This window comes from Ambystoma mexicanum, chromosome 4q (assembly GCF_040938575.1).
Source record: "Ambystoma mexicanum isolate Mex_15411 chromosome 4q, UKY_AmexF1_1, whole genome shotgun sequence".
In the NCBI taxonomy this organism is placed as follows: domain Eukaryota; kingdom Metazoa; phylum Chordata; class Amphibia; order Caudata; family Ambystomatidae; genus Ambystoma; species Ambystoma mexicanum.
In genome coordinates, this window is record NC_090928.1 from 259,587,333 (window position 1) to 259,610,843 (window position 23,511).

The following is a 23,511-nucleotide window of genomic DNA, read 5'->3' on the forward strand; positions in this document are numbered from 1 at the left end:
GGAGGGAGAGGCAAAAGCAATCCACAGAACAAACAGAGGTCAAGAATCCGAAGAGTAACTGCGACAAAGGACGGGTTAGCAAGAGAATACTGCTCTAGGTCACAGAGACTTGAGTAGCAGTGCTTTGATTCACGTTGGCTGCGCAGCCGTGTGTGCATGTCGACGCTGAACAGCACATGCTGCCGCGGCTTTCGGGATCTGTAGTTTGCGCTGCAATCATTCAGCCACCAAGTAAGTCTTAAGGAGTATGCTCGGGTCCATTTATTTCAGAGCACCGCAGGCAATGCAATATTGGCCTTTCCCCAAAGGTTTTTAATTGACAGCCCATAAAAAAAAAACATTGGGGAATAAAACTCCACAAAAGTGTGACGCTTCCAGCTTTGTGCCACTGTTGATCCACAATAAGAGAATTGCAAATTATTAATGTTAGCAAAGAGAACATTTCAGATTATACGCAGAGGTGGCAGGCACTGGAAATCAGTGGAGGGGATGTTTGCAATACTTACTACCTTTACCTCAAGGCATGCGAATGCTAAATTTGAGCAGAACTTTGCTTTGCTGGCAGGTATTTCACACAAACCACTAATGCCAACAGTGAACGCATTGGCAGAGATGGTGGTTCTACTATAACCCATGCTGGCTAATAGCTAGAACATTTTGTTAGGGTTGCTATTCATTGACAAGAGTGTACTACTGAAGAATATAATTTGACAGGGGAGCACGAAGTCTGGAAAGTGCTTGGCATTGCACCCCATAACTCCCGGATGACAGCCCACCAGGCTTCATTCCGGTAAACGGTTGCAACAATTTGGTTGCTGAACTTCATTGGACAACTGTTGCACAGGCTGATGTTTCTGGTACAACCTAGTCAATCAGGCAGGAAATAAACTGAATTTCAGAAAATAAATACAAATCTAGCTATTCAAACAGACTTTTGATGTTTAATGACCACCTATCCTTGGAATATTAGGCCATGAGTACATTTGTTATTTCTTATACACACTCATCTTTTCCGCCCCTTGCCTTCTTCTGCAGAATAGCAATCTTTTAAAAATGCAATATAACCATCGACTCTGCTGCCCCTTTTGTTTTCCCCACCCACAGTCTAAACCAGAGGTAAGGTGTAGATAGCAGCTCCTATTTAATATTGCTGCTATTTCCTTTGTTGTCAATCATGAATATAAGTATGTTTTGCAGACTGTTGTCTCACTTGGTCTAACCCCCTAAACCTCTCACTTCCTTAACATGGTTTGCCGCCTCTTACAAACACTGGTGCCTCAAAATGGTTTGTTTACAATTTTCTGCAAAATAATACTTCTAAAATAAAGTAAAACCAATAACTGAGAATGTTAGATAGAAATAGAACTAGCTATTTATAAGGCACAGCCACTGAGCAAACAATGTAGGCAATGTTAGAAACCGAGAAAAGATGGCAATTTGGAATGCACAGGAACTCCCAGGTTGATTTGCCTGTGTTCTCTACCTATTCAATATTTTTGATCAGATTGTCTTCTTTAATTTATGGTATCGAGTGATTATAACCATAACATTTACAGAGAGGTAGGTAATAACAAAACTCTAATAACGAAATAAAAGATTTTTTTTCATATATGGGTGGTGGTTTGGGAGTTAGAACTGGTGGGGGGGGGTAGGGTTAGAAGCATTGGGAAACAGGGGGTGACCCCTCAAATAAATCGAAATAAAATACAAAAAAAATATGTTTTTTCGTTATTATAGTTTTGTTATAACCTACCTTTCTGTAAATGATTTAGTTTAAATCACAATCGTAGTTGTGCTGCAAAATCTTAACCCAGAAATTGGATTTGTGCCAAACGAAGATACACACACAAAAATAAATATATGTTTCCAGAAGATGACAGCGGAAAGATTTCTAAACAGTACACAATATGTTAAAAACCCATACCTGATAAAAATTCCAAAAAGGCGGCAGATCTAGTAAGAGTAATCCAGGATTTATTGAAAAATCACATTTTGAAGTATACATCTTTATTTAACATTCCTAGAAGCCATAGTTACATATTTTATAAACGTATGAAGTATTCATATAAAATTGCTCGACTGCACTCCATACGGAGTTAGGTATCTCTTAAAATCATTTATGAAATTTTACAATAATTTATATAAATTATTTTCTCTCCAATATGATTTTTTTTAATCAACACAATTGCGGACTTGCATTTACAAACCGTGGTGTACATACAAACTGGAAAACAAAAAACAAAACAGAAAGTTCATCGCATCTTTCTACGAGTGACTGGCTTTGTAAAAGTGGATATCAATCTTTTCCGGTTTCTTCGAAGTGTCATCTTTTCTGGGGCTTCTTCAGAAGATGCATGCGCTTCACTTTTTTCTTCTGTGGCAGGACTAGCAAAGGGGGATATAAGGTTAATCTGAACAGGGGGTGGTGACCAAGGTACCTTTTCAGATGACCTAGAAGAAAGTAATAAATAAGAAACATTAACATGCTGAGATTTTGCAAGATGCACATGTTTTACTTGTTGAGTTATACTTCCATAATTCCTTACTCTAACCACAAATAAAAAATGATTTACCTGTTGGAAATGTTCTCTCTGATGAATTAATCCTTCCTCCCCCATATTGCCCATTCTAAATTCATATTTTCCAACACCAGCTGGCTTTAGAAACTTTTCCAGCCACAGGGAGGCACAGTGGTGTTCCGCTTTATTGGTGGGTGCCCATGATGCCGATTGTGATGATGGGGGCAATGTATAGAGGCAGCAGTCCCCATAGCCTCAGTTCTGCCTTTTTTACTAGCACGCAGTAGATCAGGGATTGCAGAATAGCCCAATGTGTACGAGCTATCCACAAGGCAGGGCAGGTTCGGAAGACGATGAGTAAACTGTGTGAGAAAGGACTAAAACAACAGAAAGAACATGAGGCATTTAAACCTTTCTCCCAATGGAGTCCTTTCTCCCAAAGTTTCCACATCTTAGATACACTTCCAAAGCAATACAGAACCAGGAGCGAAGAGTGAGAAACCATCACTTACATCAGGTAACACTGAAGCATTGCCCAACCAAAGCGGGTAACTTGACCCAACAAGAAACCCAGGCAATAGTGCTTGGCAAACATGTGCATGGAAGCCTGCGTACCCACCTGACAGATGGTCAAAAGGGGATACTCTTCTGCAAGACAGAGGTAAACGCTAGGTCACTGGCCCAATTGGATATAAGAGCCCTATGCACTTCTTTCCTGGTCTGATCCTAACATGCCACAATGCAAAGGTCCATCCACCTGGACATCGTCTGGTAACAGCAGTGCCATATAAGGGCTCCAGCATAATCAGAAAACAGCTTGTCCTCCTTCCTGATGTCCCTCGCCCGGAGGAATATGTCATTGGGCCTGTTTGCCAGAGGGTATCTGCCCTCTCCCACCATTGGCAAAACAAGTACCGAAAGTAACATCCCTGTGTTACAGATGCAGCTGGACAGCTAAACACAGAGTAGCTAAGACCTTTAAAATTGCCAGAGAATGAATAGCCTTTGCCCCAAATAAATTGTTTCCATTGAAAGGTGGTTAAGAAACTCAGACTGTCTATCTAGGGTGGACCCGGATGAACACATCTAACAATGTCTGTACAGGACAGTCATAGTGCCCATCACGCAGCATTGCAACCAAATGACATTCCTTAAGTTAAGGAACAGCTCTGATAGGCCCTCATGGTCATACAACTCCTCAGGGAAGTTCTCCACCCTCCTGGAATTCAAGGCTTACAACACATTTGGGCTGGGTCACACTCAAATTAAAGATTTGACTTATCTTTTATAATAACGGACTCTAAAACGGGAGCAAAATTCCATGGGGTGTAGGCCAGCACTGGCCACGGCCACAGCTTCAGCGCCCCAAGGCAGAGCTAAGGAGCACAGTAGGGGAGCAGTCTCCACAGATGGGTGTGGAAACGAGCCACCAGGCATACTCTTGTGGCCTGAAGAGGTGCCTGTGCCAGCTTTAAGATGTGCAATGGGCCCTGGATCCACCACCAGTGCTGATGCAGTTGGGGCCTTGGTGAAGCATCTAGCGCCTGAGGCCTTCCCACTGATTCTGGTTGAAGAAGCTAGTGAGGAAAAATAACCTTAATGCAGGTGGCTATTCCTCAGAGGTGTCAACGGCGTTTCCGGGGCGGAAGTGGTGATTCCTCTTTCTTATGAAGAGAAAAGCTTCAAAGTACCACTTGAGACCGGGACCCCCTTCTGCTGCTACCTTTTCTTCTTGCCCTTTTTGGGAACATGGGAAAAACAATGCTCTTCAGGTTTCTCCTCAAAGACCAAGGCCTTCTTGGAAGAAGGCTCAGATGTCGGCAAATTAAACTGCATCCTTGTCCCACTTATGTAGAGCTTTGTGGCATGATTTCTGGTGTCCTTGGACTATACAAACTTGCAGCTGCTACAGCCCTCCATGTTATGCTCCTCCCCTAAGCAGTAGATGCACACCTTGTGATAATTTGACACCGACATCTGCATCTAGCAATCCCTGTCGGACTTGAAGCTCGAGGCCTTTTGGAGCATTAGGCATGACCCAGTTGTAAAAAGCACTAGCTAGTGGGCTCCCTAAACAGTGTACAGAGTGTGTGGGAAAACAGTAACAAATCATGGTGCACTGCTGGCTCTAACTTTACTGCCCTGGACATCACAACCGCTGTCATGGGTTTCTTAATTGCACCGAGTAGAGCTGCATTGTGGCCTCTGCAGGCTGAACATTTTTCTGAAAAAACTGCAGCTGGAGAAGACATATCCCAGTTTTGTTTAAAACGCTTCATCAGATTATTGCTGGCCAGGCTAAAGTTTATAAGAGGTACAATCCTTTCTGTGTAGCTTTTCTGTGCATTGTTTTGGGGTCTCTTTTGTGCCTGTCTATAGATATAATTCCCTAAAGATGTTTCTGTATTGGGGTTGGGCATGCCCACACTGAGACCCAGCCCTTCCTCCTCTAAAATTCTTCAGAAACAAGAAGCAAAAGAGCCCTTGTACCTCATTTGAGTGGCTGATGTTGCAGCCATTTAATACTCGCATCCAACAATTTAAGCTGTCCAAATGAGCATGTATGGTTCATGGTTACAAACATTTCATGTTAGGGCGAGTATTGTGAACCGTGATGTGAGCACCAAGCCATGCATCGGTTATGCATTTAGAGATTCACACATATAATCCTTTTATCACAGACTTGTTTTATCAAATGTAGAGCTCGCTGATCACTGTTATAGTCCTGAAATGCTCTGCGATTTACTGCAAAGCATACAGGAACCCTCACTGGTGCTATTTGTCTCCTTTGCCACTCTCAGAGAGGTATTTTGAAAGAGCACAATAAAAGTGTACCAGACTTTCCATCTTGGAATGATAACTTACTACCAGAAAATTATTCATATGGTTAGTCTAGTATTGCCCCTTGTGAAATACATGTGAGGTGGTACGAAAAGAACACCTGGCTGCAACACAGGGCCAGTGGTCAGTGGGCCCTCAGACCCCTGCAGGCTGGTCACACTGCACTGTGCCAGTACGGACAGTTTGAAACTGCATTCAGGCAAGGCCTTCCCTAAGAGCAGGTGACAGAAAAACCATTAACTTGGGCAGCAACAGCTGTGTTTTCACATTAGAAGAACAAGTTACTCTCTTACCTGGTAACGTTCTTTCGATGGGATGGTCCGACGACGTATCCCATATCTACGACAGGTAATGTCCACAGCTGTGCTGCTTTGGAAAATCTTCGGCGTCTGTGTCCTGCGTCGATGCGCCGCCCCCGAGGACCTCCTCCGACGGCCGACGTCACCCGATGTGATAAGTAGGACGCACAACGCCCGTAGCCTCAGTTGTAGTTTTTTCCCCAGAATGTGTGCCACCAGTTTTCTGCCAGTCAGACACACAAAGCCTTGCAGAACGCAAGCTGCAATCGCAAAAGAAATTCTGCAGCGGGAAGGTAGGGAGGGAGCAATATGGAATATGTCGTCAGACCATCCCATCGAAAGAACGTTACCAGGTAAGAAAGTAACTTGTTCTTCGAGGGGATTGGGTCCTCCGATGTATTCCATATCTATGACAGACTCCCAAAGCAGTACCAAGCAAGGAGATGGGAAAAGAATTTAGAACACAAATTTAGCATGCCCAATCAAATTGCGGAATAAAGGACTGCCTTGCCAAAGGCCAGATCCTGCACTCGGATGGAATCGAGGGAGTAGTGACGTACAAAAGTATGTACTGAAGCCCAGGTGGCTGCATCACAGATGTAGGAACACCCCTCTGCAGGGCAGTAGACGCAGCCACTCCCCTGGTAGAATGGGCCCGCAAGCCAGCCGGAGGGTCCTTACCCGCCAAGCGGTAACACTCGGAGATAGCTAAAATAATCCAACGAGACAAAGTCTGTTTCGTCACAGCTTGTCCCAAACGCTTTCCAGCGTAACCAATGAAAAGTTGATCATCCACTCTGACCCGGGACATGCGCAAAATATAAAAGCTTAATGCTCTCCTAGGATCAAGCCTATGGAGCCTCTCCTCTTCCTTACCAGGATGTGGAGGAGGATAGAACGCCGGAAGAACAACCTTCTGGCTCAAATGAAATTCCGAAACCACCTTCGGAAGAAAGGAATGACGAACTCTAAGGACAACCCTGTCCTTATGAAACACAGTGAAGGGTGGCTTAACTGAAAGTGCCTGTAACTCACTCTGCGAACGGAAGTAACCGCAACCAAAAACACAGTTTTCAGAGTTAACAGTCTCAAAGGGCAAGAATGCAAAGGCTCAAACGGTGCACCCATAAGAAACTTAAGAACAAGGTTCAAATCCCAACCGGGCACCAGAAAAGGTGACGGAGGGAACACATTAGTGAGCCCTTTCAAAAACTGAGAAATTAAAGGAATCTTAAAATAGGAACATTCTTCAGACGAGCGCTTAAATATGGACAGCGCCGCCAGGTAACCTTTAATGGTCCCCACTTGCAAGCCCCTGTGGGCCAAGGAAAGCAAAAAAAGGCAGAACCCTGGGACTGTCAAACTCAAAAGGATCCACATTCTTAACTCTGCACCAGTCGCAGAACTTTCTCCAACAGCAACGGTACAGAGACTTTGTTGCGGGCCGCCTGGCCGAGAGCAACACCTCCATCACGTCTTCAGGGAGGTCCCAATCCTTATACCTCAACCTTTCAGAAGCCAAGCGTGAAGGTTGAGGGATCTGACCTCTGGATGGAGAACCTCACCCCCCCATCCTGTGAGAGCAGATCGTCTCAGTAGGGAAGACGACGTGGAGGGCAGATGGACAAGTCGAGAAGGTCCGGGTACCACGTCCTCCGGGCCCACGCCGGAGCAATGAGGATCATCCGGGAACCGAACCTCCGTAACCTCCGCAGTACTTGCGGGATGACGGGGACTGGAGGAAACGCGAACAGCAGTGGGAATGACCACTCCACCACGAACGAGTCTCCTAAGGCTCCTTTTGGAGGAAATTCCCGCGAGCAGAACCTTTCGCACTTCCGGTTAACACTGGAGGCGAAGAGATCCACTTGAGCGGTCCCCCAAAGGGCGAAGATCTCCAGGAGAATCTCCTGAGCCAGCTCCCACGTGAGAGATTGCGCTCTGCCTGCTCAGAGCGTCCGCCATCTCGTTGTCGTCTCCGGCCAGATGAACAGCCGAGATCGAAACTTCCTGCTGGATGGCCCAGAACTCGAGCTGCATCGCCTCCCTGCACAGAGGAAGTGACCCTGCCCCCCACATTTTTGTTGAGGTAGTGCATGGCCACCGTGTTGTCCGTTAGAATCAGGACACTCTTTCCCCGCAGTCGGCAGAAAAGCCTTCAGGGCTAGCCTGACGGCCCTCAGCTCTAACAGATTGATATGGAGTCTGGACTCCGACAGAGACCAACAACCGCTGTCAACTCGTTGGCATGAGCTCCCCATCCCGTGAGGGGTGCGTCCGTCACAATCGTCACGGCCAGGGCAGCCAAAATGGGGCCCCCTTCATCAGAATGCCTTCGACGGCCCACCACAGAAGGTCCTGGGCGACTGAGGGCGGCACCTGAACAGGGTCCGACAGCCTGCCGGAGGACTGAGACCACTGGAGCTTGAGTGCCCACTGCAAAGATCTCATCCGCAGACGAGCCTCTGGCACCAGAAGAATGCAGGATGCCATGAGGCCGAGCAGTCTCAAGAACTCGGACGCTGGGAGATTCTGGGCAAGTTGAAACTTGTGCACCATCTGCTGAATGTGAAGAGCCCTCACCTGGGGAGGAAAACACTGCCCCAGGGATGTGTCGAGCACTGCTCCGTTGTACTGGAGCCGCTGTGTTGGCGTCAAATGGTACTTGTTTAAATTGAGGGAGAAGCCCAGCTTGTGAAGGGAGTGGCAGGTGACGGACAGATGATCCAGGACTTGCTCGGGAGAGCTCCCCCTGATCAACCAATCGTTCAGGTAGGGGTAGACGTGAATCCCCCCTTTCCTGAAATGCGCTGCCACCACCACCATGAGCTCGGTGAAAACCCTTGGGGCGGAGGTCAATCCGAACGGCAGGACCCGAAACTGAAAGTGCAAGTCGCCAACCGCGAACCTCAGGTACTTCTTGTGCTTGGCATGGACCGGCACATGGAAGTAAGCGTCCTTGAGGTCGAGAGACACCAACCAGTCCTGAAGTTGAAGGGCCTGGAGGACTTGAGAGAGAGTAACCATCTTGAACTTGTCCTTCCTGAGGAGTTTGTTCAAACCGCACAAGACCATGATGGGTCTCAATCTCCAGTCTTTCTTCAAAATCAAAAAATAAGGGGAATACCATCCCTTGTTCCTCTCCGCTACAGGCACCAGCTGTATGGCGCCTTTCTCCCGCAGGGCTTGAATTTCCTGAGCAAGGAGCGGATCCGGACTCTTCAAAAGAGGATCCCAGGTGGATTGTCGTGAGGCCTCTGCCGAAAGGGAAGACAATAGCCGTGTGTTATGATCTCCAGAACCCACACATCTGAAGTAATGGCACGCCACTCTACAAGATGCTGCGCCAGCCTTCCCCTAACTGGCGAACCATGGGACCTTGCCTCATGACTGAGTGCTAGCGGCTACGCCGTTGCCTGAGGGCAAAGAGGCAACTGCCCGAGCGGCCTTGGCACCTCGAGTACCCTGTTTTCCACCTCTGGCACTCTTACGGTGGCCTCTTTGACTGCTAGCTCCTCTCGCTTTACTGAAGGACGAGTAATAGCGAAAGGAACCTCCCCTCCATTGTTGTCCCCTAGGACGAAAAGGCGGAGGTTGTCGAACTGCAGCGCCCAACGACTTTGCTGCAGCTTTGGAGGTCTGCAACCTCTCAAGGCTCTCATCAGCCTTGCTGCCAAAAAGATGTTCACCGTCAAAGGGCATATTGAGGAGCCGGGACTGCACATCAGGAGCAAACCCAGACTTCCGCAACCACGCAAACCTGCGTATTACGGTGCTCGCCGCCATGGACCGGCTGACAGAATCTGCCATGTCCAAACCCGACTGAACGGCCTCACACATGGCATCCTTGCCATCCTGAACCAAAGCAAGGAAACCATCCTGTTCGTGCCCTTCGGGAATATGTTCAGCCGCTAATGCAACACAGTTCCACAGAGGGTGTGTGAAACGAGACAAGGCACATATGGAGTTGGCCGTCTGAAGCGCCATACCCCCTGAAGAAAACACTTTCTTCGCCCAGCCGTCAAAACGTTTGTCGTCCCTATCCGGAGGGATGGTAGGATACGACACCTGCTTTGCCGGGGCCGTAGCCGCCTGCACCACCAAACTGTCCGGAGTGGGATGCCTGGACAAGTAGCAGGGGTCGCTACTGGCTGGACGGTATTTTCGTGACAAAGACTTGCCCACTGCTGGGAGACTCTCCGGAGCAGTCCAAGCCGCTGCCACCCTTCTCTGCAGAGCCATATGAAACGGCAGTACCGGGTCAGTGGGGGGACCAAGATCAAGGTTGTCCGTGAGATCATCCTGAATGAACTCCCCTGGGGGTGCCCACCATCCCAAGTACTCGGTGACCCGAGACATAAGGCGCCGATATGAAGAATTGGCATGAGTGCCAGGCTCCGGCCTACAAAACTCCACCTCCGGAGAGGTGTCCAGTCCACTGGCATCATGCAGTGACTGCCTCAGGTCATCAAACTGGCTATAGCCCGAGAGAAGCTCATCTGGTACCGTAACCGGAACCAAGCCTTCATCAGAGCCTTCATCACCCTCTGAAATATACTCCAGGCGGTGAGAGGAAGACACCTGGGGACCAAAGCTATGCCTGACCTTAGCCAGAGCCTTTCGAGGGGCTAACCCCGTGCCACAGGGCCCCTCCAACACCACCGCCTCAAAAGGCGTCGAGGGCACCGAACGAGTCGGCACTGGCGTCGAGAGAATCGGCGTCAGCTGCAGCGCTGCCAGCGTCGACACAGGCCTCGAAGCCGGAGCTCCGAGCGCATCTCTCGACGACCTAGGCGCCAACAGCATCAACGACCCCCACGGAGGCGGAGTCTCGAGAGAAATTGTCGACCTCGGCGCCAGAGGCGTCGACGTCTTCTTCGAAGACAGCACAGGATCACGCGGTCTCCAGCGGGCCGAGGACCGGGACCTGGAACGGGCATGGCGAGAACGGCTACCCTTGTCCAAGCGGGACCTTTGCCGCGAGCTGTGCCGACCACCCGAGCCCAAAGGCGTACGAGCGGTGTCTCTCAACCGGTGCCGACCGACCCCACTCGGAGGCGTGGACGGACCGGTGTCCTGCGATTCAAGAATCGCTAACATCTGCTTCCCGAAGGAAGCCCATTCCTCCGGTGTCGCTTGCATGGTGGGATAAGCGACCCGCCGACGGGCGGAGTCCCCCGGAAGAGGACGGGGAAGGCGACCGATGCCGGCGCTTCCGGGAATGCCTCAAAGAGGCGGAGGAGTGACGAGACCGACTCCTGGAAGGAGACCCACTGGACTTCCGACGAGGACGCGGAGAGTCGCCTCTCGAGTCTTCCATCGAAAGCCCCGTAGACCTCGACTTCCGGAGCTTAGACACCCGACCTACCGACAGCTTCTTCTTGCGTTCCCACAAGGCCTTGGCCATGAGCGACTGGCAGTCGACACAGTCCGTATCGTGGGCCTCCCCGAGGCACCAGAGGCAGGCGTCGTGCGAGTCCATGACCGACATCTTGGACCCACAGTCCCCGCATTTCTTGAAGCCCGGACGGGGGGTTGAAGACGAAGTAGACATCGCCATGAACAGGAGTCGAGGCGTACCGAGATTCACGAAGCAAACACGTTCGCGGAAAAAAACGAACTGAGGCGACGGGCATCGTGCGTCCTACTTATCACATCGGGTGACGTCGGCCGTCGTCCTCGGGGACAGTGCATCGACGTAAGACGCAGACGCCCAAGATTTTCCGAAGCAGCACAGCTGTGGACATTACCGGTCATAGGAATACGGAGGACCCAATCCCCTCGAACAGGAGTTACAGGTTTGTAACTTATTCCTTCTCCAGCATTGGATATTTCATCGATTCACATGCTGTTGAATAAGATTATACAGCAGTACATATACACACAACCAAAACGGGTGGAGGCATAGCTCAACAGAAGTAACCAAATCACCTCTGAACACTCACCTTGCATGAACAGATTGCAAAGCACTCCCTGGCCGACTCAGGAATCCTACCTGGAATACCTATTGATGCAGTAGAACCATGTTAAGGCATGTACAGACTTCCACATGGCTGCCCTGGAGATGTGGAGTAGGGGGGACACCAGAGAAGAACGTTGAAAAAGTCACGGCCCTCGTCAAGTGCGCTTGCGGTCTTCCTGGAAGGTGCCTGGTTGGACAGACTACGGCAGTGGGAAATGCATGCTTACAGCCAGCTCCAAATGGAAGACTTGGAAAGGGCATTGCACTTGCCAACTGATCCGTAGGCAACAAACAATTGCAATCACTTTTGAAACTCTTTAGTGCAAGTCACAAAGAATTTGAAGGCTCAGGCGAAATTTAGGGATTGCTCTGCTGGAGATAAAGGAGCGCCAAACACTGGAAGAATCACGGGTACATTAAGGTGGAATGCAGAAGGGACCTTTGGTATGCAGGAAGGATTTGTATGAAGGACCACCTTCGACTGATGGAAAGTCAAGTAAGAAGGCTTGTAGTTCGCCCACTTGTTTGGCCGAAGTAAAGTCAACTAGGAATGCCATCTTCCTGGAGAGAAACTTTAAGGAGGCTCTGTGCAGTGGCTTGAAAGGAAGGTCCAGTAGCTTTCGACAGGACCACCTTGCGGTCCCAAGCTGGAGCAGGACCTCTAACAGGGGGGACAAGTACGAAACAGTCCTTTGAGCAATTCTTTCACCAACCTTTGTGACCAGACGGAAGGTGTACCTGAGGCACGCTTGTAGCGTGAGATGGCTGCTAAATGCACCTTGATAGAAGAGGGCGCTAAACACACATGTGCCAATGACAAGAGGTATGGCAAGATGTCTGGAGCCTGACCGTGGAACATGTCGAGGTGTTGAGTTGCACACCATATAAAGCGCTTCCACTTGCTTCTGTAGCAGGACAATGTAGATGGCACTCTGGCCCTGGCCAAGATATTTCTGTAGTGTAGAGGTAGCTGTAGGTTTCCGAATTCTAGGGCTGCAAGAGCCAGGCTGTCAAGTTAAGTGACGCCAAGTCGTGATGTAGGACCGACCTGGCGTCTCTGAAGAGAAGGTAAGGGAGCGGGTGCAACCTGATGCAGGAAGTAGTCACCAACAAGTGAAGCAGGTCTGAATACAAAATTTGGTGCGACCAAGCCAGGGCTACCAGGATCATTGTGCAGCATTTCTGTTTGAGTGTATTGAGAACTCGAGGTAGCAGAGGGATCAGGGGAAAAGTATAAAGAGACAGACCTTCCCATGGAACCGGTAGCTCCAACTCCCAGGATTTCTTCTTTGGGAACCCTGCTTGCAAAGCTGGTGCACTTGTTGATCAGCGTGGCTAACAGGTCGATCTCCGGATGCAACCACTCAGAGAAGAGGCAGAGAACTTGCCCTTGGTGAGTGAATCCGCTATGCTATTGTGGATCCCTGGCAGCTGGAAGGAAACTAGGAACATCTTGTGCGCCAGTGCCCACGTCCATAGGTCCTGTGCCTCTGCAGAAAAAAATGAAATGAAAATCAGAGAGCGGGTCCCGCCTTGCATGCGAATATAGAACTTGATGGTGGTGTTGTCTATGAAGAAGTGAACCACCCGGTTCTGCAATTGTTGCTTGAAGGACTTCAGGGCCCAGAACACTGCCCTCGGCTCCAGGACATTGGTGTGTAGGGCTTTTTGAGTTAACCGCAGGTCTCTGTGTAAAATTCTCCTTTGTGAGCTCCCCACTCTTCTAGGAACGCATCCGTCGTAACTGTTGAGGGCGTGAGGTGAAGTTGGTCTTCCCAAGATACTGATATTGGCTGCCAACAGGCATCAAAGAACTCCTGAAGCGGTTTCATTCTGCTTCTGCAGTGCAGGATCACTGGGATGCATGAGGACATCATTCTCAGAAGGGACTTGAGGGAGCGGACTGACTCAAACCGGTAGATGCGACAGCTACTGAACCTTATTCAGGATGGTACTCGCCCTCTCTTACAAAGGTGTGGCGACACAGATGAGAGTGTGGAGGCGTGAGCCCAGGAACAGTGAGTTTTGAGCAGGATGTAAGCAAGACTTTGCAAAGTTCACCCCCAGAGATGATCGACAATGGATTGTATCCTTGTTGTGCTGTATTGATAGTGGAAGCGATGAGGCGTGCACCAACAAGTTGTCCAGATATGGTTAAACGTGAATGCCTGAACATCAGGAGGTGAGCCACTACTGCGGACAGGCATTTGGTGAATACCGTTGGCACAGATTTTGAACTGAAAGGCAGAGCCTTGAATTGGTAGGGGTTTCCTGTGAACTTGAATCACAGGAAACGTCTGTATCACCGATGAATGGGGACATGAAAGTATGCATCCTCAAGGTCTAGAGTGGAAAGGAAGTCCCCTTCTTTCAGCTGACCCAAGATGTGCTGAAGTGTTACCATGTGGAAAGTCTGAGACTTGAGGTGCTTGTTGAGTCTTCTGAGGTCTAGTATGGGTCACCAACCTCCTGACATTTTCTTCACCCGCAAGTATCTGGAGTATACTCTGGTGCCCCATGGTTACGTTGGTACAACTTCGATTGCACCCATTTTTAATTATTTTTTTTTAGGAGTGACTGCACCTCTTATACAGGGGTAGGTGTTTTTCCATCTTTGGGACAGGAGGAATGGAGGGCAGGGGCCCCATGACCTCCAAGGTATGGCCCTGCTGAACGATAGAGAACACCCATTTGCCAGTGGTGATGTATTTCCACATATCAACACAATTGGCAAGTCGAAGTGGGTGTTCGGGACCAGAGCCTGGTCAGGCTTGCTTCTGTGTTCGACCTCTGGAGGAAATTCCTCATTGTTACTTTATAACCCTCTTGGGAGAAGCAGGATGTCTGCGGATGGTAGAAGGATCTATAATCCCCTGAAGTCCTTGAAAACCTTGATTTCCTGATCGAAAGTACTGGCAACGCTGTTGTAGAGTACCCAACGAACGAGCTATTACGGTGTCGGGCTTGATGGCCTGTAGGGTTTCATCTACTTTCTTCACAAATAGTTCAATGCCATCAAAAGGCAACCTTGGACTGGACCTACGGCCGGAAGATGGTGGTTTTAAGCCAAACTTGACGTAACACTGCACCATTACCCAACTGGCGGAATCCCGTATCTGCGATATTGACAGCAATAGATGGCATGATCTGATGCGGCTTCAACCTCGTGGAGCAGTGGGAGTGCCTAATCCAGTTTATTGTCTGGAAGGAAATAAGAGTCCAGTTGTTTGCCTTCATTGTCTGGAGGTAGCATACAAGGGGATGTAGGATTGGCTGAGCACATCCGGGAGGTGGCTGAGAAAACAGAGTCCGGGAGAGCTGCGTGCATAGGCGTTTGGGCGCTGAATCTGGGACCTTGTATTTCTTTTCGCAGAGATCCTTCTTGGGTGATGCAGCGATTGGGTTCCTTAGTAGAAAAATAAGTTGCTCACCGTAGTGACCAATGTCCTCCTAGTCCATAGTCCCCTTTCCTCCATATTGCATTGGCATCCCTCACTAGGGCTAGGAGATGGAAACTTTTTCACCATAAAAACCTTCTTCCCCTTTAAATTTAGAAGCGCGCCGAGCACATGCGCTCCCCTGACTCCGCCCACCGGCCCACTCAGTCCACATTGACGCGTCAATAATTTTACCATTGCCTAATGACACCAGTTTTAATAAGACAGAGGATGGTGGGACGTATGAAGGAAAGGGGACTATGAGTACATTAGTCACTACAGTGAGTAACGTATAATTACTCCTACGTCCCCCGTCCCCTTTCCTCCATACTGCATGAACAATTACAACTGAATGTGGCCCCAGGGTGGATAGGTGATCCTCCTTAAGAAAGCAAGTTCTTTATTACTGTCTGTCCGAAAGCCGTGTCTGACCTAGAGCCGGCATCCAAACAGTAGTGCTAGCAGAAGGCATAAGGAGTGGCCTACACGGCCATTCGGCTGAAAGGATGTGAAGCTCCCCGTAGATAGTTGTTAGTGTAATTTGAAAAAAAGCTTGCAAGCTGGGTGTGATGGGCTCCCTAGTTTCCATAGAATACCCTCCCAAATCTACTAGAAACTGATTGATCGGAAGGTTGAAGAGTCGGTAAAAAAGGCGTACAATCCCGAGAGTCAGAAGACGAAAATGAGAATGCTGAGTAGAAATTGAGTGAGTTGGCGAAAGTATGGGTGATGAGTGAAGAAACGGTGAGTAACGGAGGGTGGCAAGACAAAACATAACGTGAGAATAAGGAGATATATATAGATATACGTGATGGAATGAGATATTGACTTGAGTGTGGCCAAGCAATAGGATATGGTGAGAGGCCACAATAAGAGAATACGTCCTGCCCTGCATGTTTTTACAAACGCATCAGAAGAAATTTGAACCTAGAGTCCCGTAGCGGATGACGTAGAAAACGGATTAGATTAAAGACTAATCTAAAGAGGTTCATTTACACTTTGTATGAAGTATTTTAGAGGGCAAGACAAGGCTTAAAGAGAAGATCGTAGACGATTTATGTGACCGGTCGAGTTTATGTTTGTTTTATGTGGTTTTGAAAATGAGGACGTCATGAACGGATCAATTAATTGATTGTTTTTAAATGAACTTGGAGGTTTTTTTTAAGCAAGATTAAAGTAAAAATTGTGATGAACGGGATTGGAGCTTGCGACGATTGGTGCTCGCTGATATTGTATTATTTTTCAGAAACGTACTTTCTAAATCTGTGATTAAAATGAGTGTCAAACAGGTTAAGAATAGACGAGTCAAGAATGGAGGATACTATCCACTTGTGCCTCTCTGCAAGCAGTTGCTGAAACATGCACCTAAGCTTAGACAGTACAGCGCGGAATGGGTTTAAGGAACCAGAGATAAAATGTTTATGCCGTGGCTGCAAGGAGGGTCACTATCGAAGAAAGTCCTGCAGCATATGATGACATGTTTGCATGCAGCATACACAGGGAAAAATCTAGACAAGCGATTAGCTAGCCTAGATCTTTGGAAGATGTACCAGGAGGAGCGAGATGAACTGCCTCCTGTAGATTGGATACTGAATGCATGCAAAGAGGGGGGTGAGGAGTGAGGAGCCCTGTGCTCACCCCGCCCCAGCTGAAATAGAAGACGAGAGCAAGAAAGACAATGGGTTATACCCATTGAGGGAGCTTAAGGCAGCGACATATGGGTCAGCTACGCAAAGTAGTGACAAGGGTCTAGACAAAGATACTGAGAGAGATGTAATCTCAAAAGTCCTGAGAGACAGGGAGAGACGCGATAAGGATAGAAGTGATCGAGCAAGCACATCTCTAGATAAAGAGATGGAAGGGAGAAAGAGAAAGCTGATGAGATAGCACTTCTACAGACCAAATGGATGGGTGGCCAGATTTTGCTTAAACTCGATGGTAAAGGGTTCAAGGATGTAAGACAAAGGGAAGATCAAGATGAGCAAGACAAAAAGGATAAAGAGAGGAATGATTGAAAGACTAAGGAGTGAAAAGGAAGGATAGGCAGAAACGAGAGCAGTTATATCAAGAGGAGCAGTCAAGAAAACAAGAGCAGAAGAGCAAAGAAAATGTGATAACAGAGAGAGCAATCGATGAGCAGGAAAGGCTAGAACGAAAAAGAATAGAAGAGGAGGAACAAAAGTTAATAGATATAAGAATAGCGACGAAAAGGATGAGGAGATATGCAGGGCAAACGAGAGAAGGGATATGAAGAAAAAAGGAGAGTCAGAGAGGAAGCAAGGAAACTAAGAGAATTTGACGAGGATAAGGAACGTAAAAGAAGGCTGAGAGCATGCAATCTCGATTCGCTGGAAAAAGAGATAAGGGATTCTGAACCAGAAGTAGCATGGGAGGATTTAGAGGAGTTCTTCCCAGAATATGAGTCATTACTGGGCCCATCTAGAGCAAATCTAGAGGACGAGTTTAACTCTAGGAGCAGTAGAGTAGCGATCGATAAAGTATATCATGAGATGAGAGCTCCGAAAGAGTCAAAGGGGAAGGGAAAAAATAATCGACTGAACAGCACTCAGTTGCACGACGCTGAGAGAGCTTCATGTAGTACGAAGCATAAGGAGCTGTCTTTAGACAGATTGACTCTGAACAGAGATGAGGAGGAGAGAAGTTGCACAAGTTGGACACAAGAGATGTCAGACGAAGACAGATGTCTTCCATGGGGAAGAGAGAGGGAACATATGGTATCCTGAGGGATGCTTTTCAATGGAGAAAGAAGTCAGATGGTCAGATTTAAACACACCTATATCTAGGGCGTCAGAACCACTGGCACAGTCAGACCGACTTAAAGGGCAACTCCATGGTGAGAGGCGGGAGTCGCCGCCTTATGTGAGCAGATTAAGATTGCTACTAGGGAGAAGGCGATGTGGGAATATTGTACCTGCGGTGAACAGACAAATGATGAGATGAGAATGAGTTTGGGGCTTCACAGTTTCCCTTATTGGACAAAGGAGGGGCCAGACCACAGTATATACAGTGGATCCAGATGGATAAAGATAACTTAAGGTGTAATTTCCCGAGTTTAGCTTCTGGTGCTGGGAAATGAATACATGAGTTAGAAAAAATAACGTGAGGAAACACATTAGCAAAAGGGGACATTAAGGTTCTCCTAATCGCCATACTTGGTGAGAGAGCTGAGGACATGTGGACAAGGGCAGATATGCTGGTGTTACTACAGTTAAAACTGCTCATGATGGATCACCATTCGATAATTGCAGGGTGGCAGTCTGCAAAGCGCTTAGAGGACAGTATCCAGACACGTCGATAAGGGAGCTATAATGACAAAAAAGATGCAGGACGGAGATGATCCGCTTCTTTACATTCATAATTTTCAGGAACAATGGTCCTTGGAGACGCGAGAATCTTGGGTAAATTCTATAACTGTGTTCTATCATATATTGTGTCAAGGGCTGCCAGACCCTGTACAGACGCAGCTCAAGACGTTAGTGGGTATAGAAGCCAAACCGTGGTCGGAGATTCAGCTGACCATTGTGCATTCTTGCAGGAAAAGAATCGCAAAAAAGACGATGCTAGGAAAAGCAAAGAGGCAAAATTACTACAGAAGAAACTGTCTAAATATGCCATTGAAGGGGCTATGTTGACTAGTGAAGGCGGATCGAATTCACAACAGATGACGAATATGCTGCATGTGAATAACCAAAGGCAGTTTGATCAAGGTAATAATGGATTCACTCCGCGAGGAAGGGGAGGATTTAGAGGAAGAGGTTTTCAGAGTAATCAAGGGAATTGGCAGAATAATCAGGGAAACTTCCAGAATAATCAAGGTGGGTTTCAAAATATGCAGAATGACGGTCAAAACATGCTGGATGGGCAGCCACCTATATTTTGGACATGTGGAATGACAGGGCATTTTGCTCGTAAGTGCAGAAGTCATGGGTTCGTGCAAAACAGCCAGTTTTTAAGAGGGGAGACTTCAAATCCACCTGCGTATTCACAGCAGAGTGGTGATGTGATTGCTCAGAATCAAACAATGCAACAACAGCAAACACAGAGTGCAGCAAGGCTTGCAAAAAACAGTAGGCAGCAGTCAACCCGCCACAAGGGCAGTCGCAGTATTCGCCCATGCATATTCAGCAGAGTACAAGTAGAGGACAGTTAATGACACCTACAGTAGGGGATGTCACGGTCGATGGAGGGAATCCTTTTACAGGTAACGGAATGAGGCTGTACCCACAATAGGACAGCTCACTGGGAGACTTGAAGTTTTCAGTACTATCTGTGACGCCAAATCCTCATGAGGAACCGAGGGTAGACGTCAATATAGGATACAAAAGTTTTTAGTAGACACGGGTGCAACGCGCTCATGTATACGAGAGGGAGGGTTTTTAATGTCTGGCAATGCCATGGATACTCAGGGTTTTTCAGGAGCTACAAGTAAAGTTCCTTTTACTGAAGTATTACCAGTCTCTATAGGAGAATGTGACATGAAGGTGCCTTTGCTATATTCAAGGCAGACACCTGTCAATATATTGGGTCGAGATCTAATGACAAAGTTGAATATGACTATCTCATTTACTGATGAAGGCATAGTGTGTTCAACACCAGGAATGCATTATTTAAACGTGAGCAAATTTATTGTGGCATTTTCAGGACAGATAGCCATGACAGCAAAACCTTTAGAACCAGAGGTTTTTCATTATGGAGTACGCATTTTATTGACATGGCTACCAGGCCTAGTAGGCAGAACAATGAGAATACCTGATGAATTCCTGTTTAGAGCAAAAATACCTATGCGTGAAGAAGAGGGACAAGTTTTTCCCTTAGAGCTGCAAGCAGCCATAGTGCGAGGTGAGATGGCTTTGCTTGATGGAAATGATGATAGACGCAAATGATTGTGTGCAGTAATTGCAATCGGGTAAGGTTACAGATTGACTGATGTCACTGATGACGATCTATTTGGAGATCATCCATCTGATGACGAAGTGATATTTGATATGAGTATTACCTATTGGGTGAGAGCAATCAAATGAGAGGTGCCTCAGAAAACGATGCTGGCACAAAAACGTCCTTGAGTATTTTGACAAAGACATGGTGAAAGTGCCAACCCCATTATGGACTACGGGACCTTTGACGTAGGCCTATTGAAGGGGGTTGGAGAAGTGAAAATTAAATTGAAACCAGGAGCAATTGTACCTCAAGAACGACAGTATCCCATGTCTCGAGAGGCAGATGAAGGTATTTTGAAGACGATTTCTGCCATGACGGATCAGGGTATCTTAGTGATGTCAGAGTCCCCATGTAATACCGCAGTGTATCCTATCAAGAAATCTAAGGTGGGGTCTTGGAGACTAATTCAAGATCTTAGACCGATAAACCAGATTGTAGAGGCTGAGTTCCCTTTAGCTCCTAATCCGGCTACAACCTTATGTATTATACCTAATGAAGCACGATATTTCACTGTGATTGATTTGAAAAATGTGTTTTTCTCAATCCCACTGCACAAAGACTCGCAGGATCGGACATCATTCACGTTCAGACAGACTAAGTTAAAAAGCACGAGATGGCCTCAAGGGTATTGTGAGTCTCCATCAATTTTCAATAGGGTCCTGCAGATGGACTTAAGCAATATTGATTTTGAAAGAGTTGTGTTGCAATATGTAGATGACATTTTAGTATGCAGCACTTCAGAGGAAGAGTGCAGACAAGATTCTGTTCAGCTGATGATTACACTTGCTGACAAAGGATAGAAGGTTGACAGAGAAGTTACAGTATTGTCAACAGGAAGTGTTGTACATAGGCCAACCGATTTCACATGAAGGAACGAAGGTTACTCCTGAGCTAGCTGACGCTATTTTGAAAACTGCAAAGCCACACACGATAAAACACATGCAGAGATTTCTGGGATTGTGCAACTATGTCAGAGCATGGGTCTTTGACTACTGCTCATATATAAGGCCTTTATTACAGTCTTTGAAGAAAGCACAGGTAGCGCAGGAAAACATTGCGTGGACTAAGGAAATGGAAGAAGGGTTTGACGAGTTGAAAAAAGCGATTTGCACAGCTCCAGTTTTAGGGATTCATAATTATGCTGAGGAATTTGTTTTATTCTCGCATACAAATGGCACCGTTATGACAGCAGTCCTTACACAGAGAACCACATTGGAATACAAGCCCCTTGCATGTTACAGTGGGATTTTAGACCCAGTAATGAGGTCACTTTCCATGCGAACAATCGCTGGCAGCAGCCACATTCGCTATAGAGAAGGCGGCAAGCATAGTGATGGGATTCTCTATGACGTTATTTGTCGAGCATGCACTATTTTCCATTCTAGAGAAACCAAAAGGGACATCGACTTCTCAAAGGGCTTCTGCCTACGAGGTAGTCATGTCAAATCCGGCGATCAAAGGTTTGATGCAGAATAGTGAATCCTGCCATGTTTGTAGCTGAACCAATTGCAGAGGAGGAGCATGCGCATGCCTGTGCAAATTATGAAGATTTCTATGAAATCCCTAAAATAAAAGAAAATGCCTTGACAGGTGGAGAAATTGTTTTTATTGATGGTTCGTCAAGAATCGATCAAAATGATGGACAGAGATACACAGGTGCTGCTATGGTAAAACACACAGCCAATGCAGAGTTCCAAACATTGGTAAGTGCACGACTCCAGTCTCATTATTCAGCACAGGCTGCAGAGCTAGTGCTGCTGATTGTCGCGCTCGAGAATCATGCAGACCAGGAAGTAACAGTGTACAGCAACTCCGCCTATGTGACGTCAACAGTGCACACAGGGTTAGCACGTTGGAAAAGGAGGGGCTACCTCCGAGCGGATGGCACGCCGCCTTATTGGACAGGCTTATTAAGGCACTGCAACTCCCAGTAGTCATTGCAGTCGTTAAATGTGCAGCACATACTAAAAGAGCAGACTATCTCACGTGGAAACCAAGCAGCAGATGATGAAGCAAAACTCGCTGCATGTTCAGAAAATGTAATGACCTTTAAAACCGCTGATGTAAATGAGAAAATGGTTGTAATGATGAACGTGTCTGAAAGATATAGTGATTTGTCTAGAAAGCAGTTGATGGAAATTCAGGGGGAAGCACCTCAAAATGAAAAGGATTTATTAAACCCCTCTAAAGCATTGTGGCGACAAGACAGCACTGGTAAACCAGAAATGCCTGTAGCCTTATTAAGGGTGGCGCTGGAACAGATACACTACCCAGGGCACAAAACTAGAGAGAACCTTGCTGCAACTATTGCAGAATTTTGGTTCATACCAAATTTGTTAGAGCATGTTGCATTCTATGTAGTGAACTGCATCGTGTGTCAAAAATATACAGCTGGGCATACACTGCGCACAGTTAGGGGAGTTATTCCGAGACCTACTGCCCCTTTCAGCATTTGCATATCGACTATGTCGACATGCTGCAAGTATGCAATGGGTATAGATACAGGATTGTTGTAGTTTTTCCTTTTTCTAGGTGGATTGAGGCTGGTCCGTGTACACACCCAGACTCTACCTGTGCAGCCAAATTCTAAGTGCGGGAAGTATTTCCCAGATGGGGAGTATCTGAAGTAATGAGCTCAGACAATGGCCCGCATTTTGTGAATGAAACATTTGAACAGATCAGCTTGTTGCTTGGTATAAAGCACAAGTTCTCTTCAGCCTATCATCCACAAGGAAATGGGATCTGTGAACTGCTCAACGGCTTGCTTAAAGAAAGAATAGCCAAGTTTAAGCTTACCTTGAAGAAAGGGTGGTTGCATTGCCTACCACTGGCATTGTATGCTTTGAGCAATCAACCAGGTTCGGCCACCATCGCACCCCCCATGAGATAGTGACAGGGAGACGGATGAGGACACCCCTCACGCCTCCATCCAGAATTAGAAGTGATGCTCAGCCAACAGCAGAACTGTTAGGAATGGAGCTACATGAGTATCTTATGTGTATACCTTCAAATATCTATGCCATTTCAGGTCAGCTATGGCAAAAAGGGTATGGGGCAGTACAGAACACAGAAGGAGATGCTTCAACAAGTAGTGTTCAAGAACTTTGTATACCCAAATTATTCCCTGGAGAAGCAGTTCTAATCCGTAACTTCACGAGGAAGTGGCATGAGCCAAGATTTAACAGCCCTTTCATTGTGGAAGACGTCACACCGTCTGCAGTTTTCTCTTCATTCTGCACACGTATCCGGCTACTGTGGGGAGAAATACTAGTGTTTATAATTTTCTGCAAGATCCTAAGAATGGTCCAATAGTAAGAAGATTGCTCACAGCAATTATTGAATAGATTATTGAATAGATTCTACAGTTGCCAGAGTATAGTGGGGAAAGGACAAATGCCCCTATCCGCTGATGATGTTCATAGACTAGGTGTGGGTTTTCCATCATCTGATCGAGTACCTGCATCTTGTTGGAAGACACACTGATGTGCACACGT

At 47.1% G+C, this 23,511-nt stretch overlaps 1 protein-coding gene across 2 annotated transcripts in view; it reads right to left on the reverse strand.

The window, feature by feature from the left end:
* Nucleotides 1-1,954: 1,954 nt before the first annotated feature.
* Nucleotides 1,955-23,511, reverse strand: part of AHCTF1 (AT-hook containing transcription factor 1) — a 2,174,249-nt gene continuing 2,152,692 nt past the window's right edge. For both annotated transcript variants that reach the window (XM_069607832.1, XM_069607831.1), the window contains one exon: nucleotides 1,955-2,451. In XM_069607832.1, coding sequence (XP_069463933.1) covers nucleotides 2,253-2,451 — 199 coding nt within the window. In that variant the 3' untranslated portion in view covers nucleotides 1,955-2,252. The remainder of the gene's footprint in view (nucleotides 2,452-23,511) is intronic.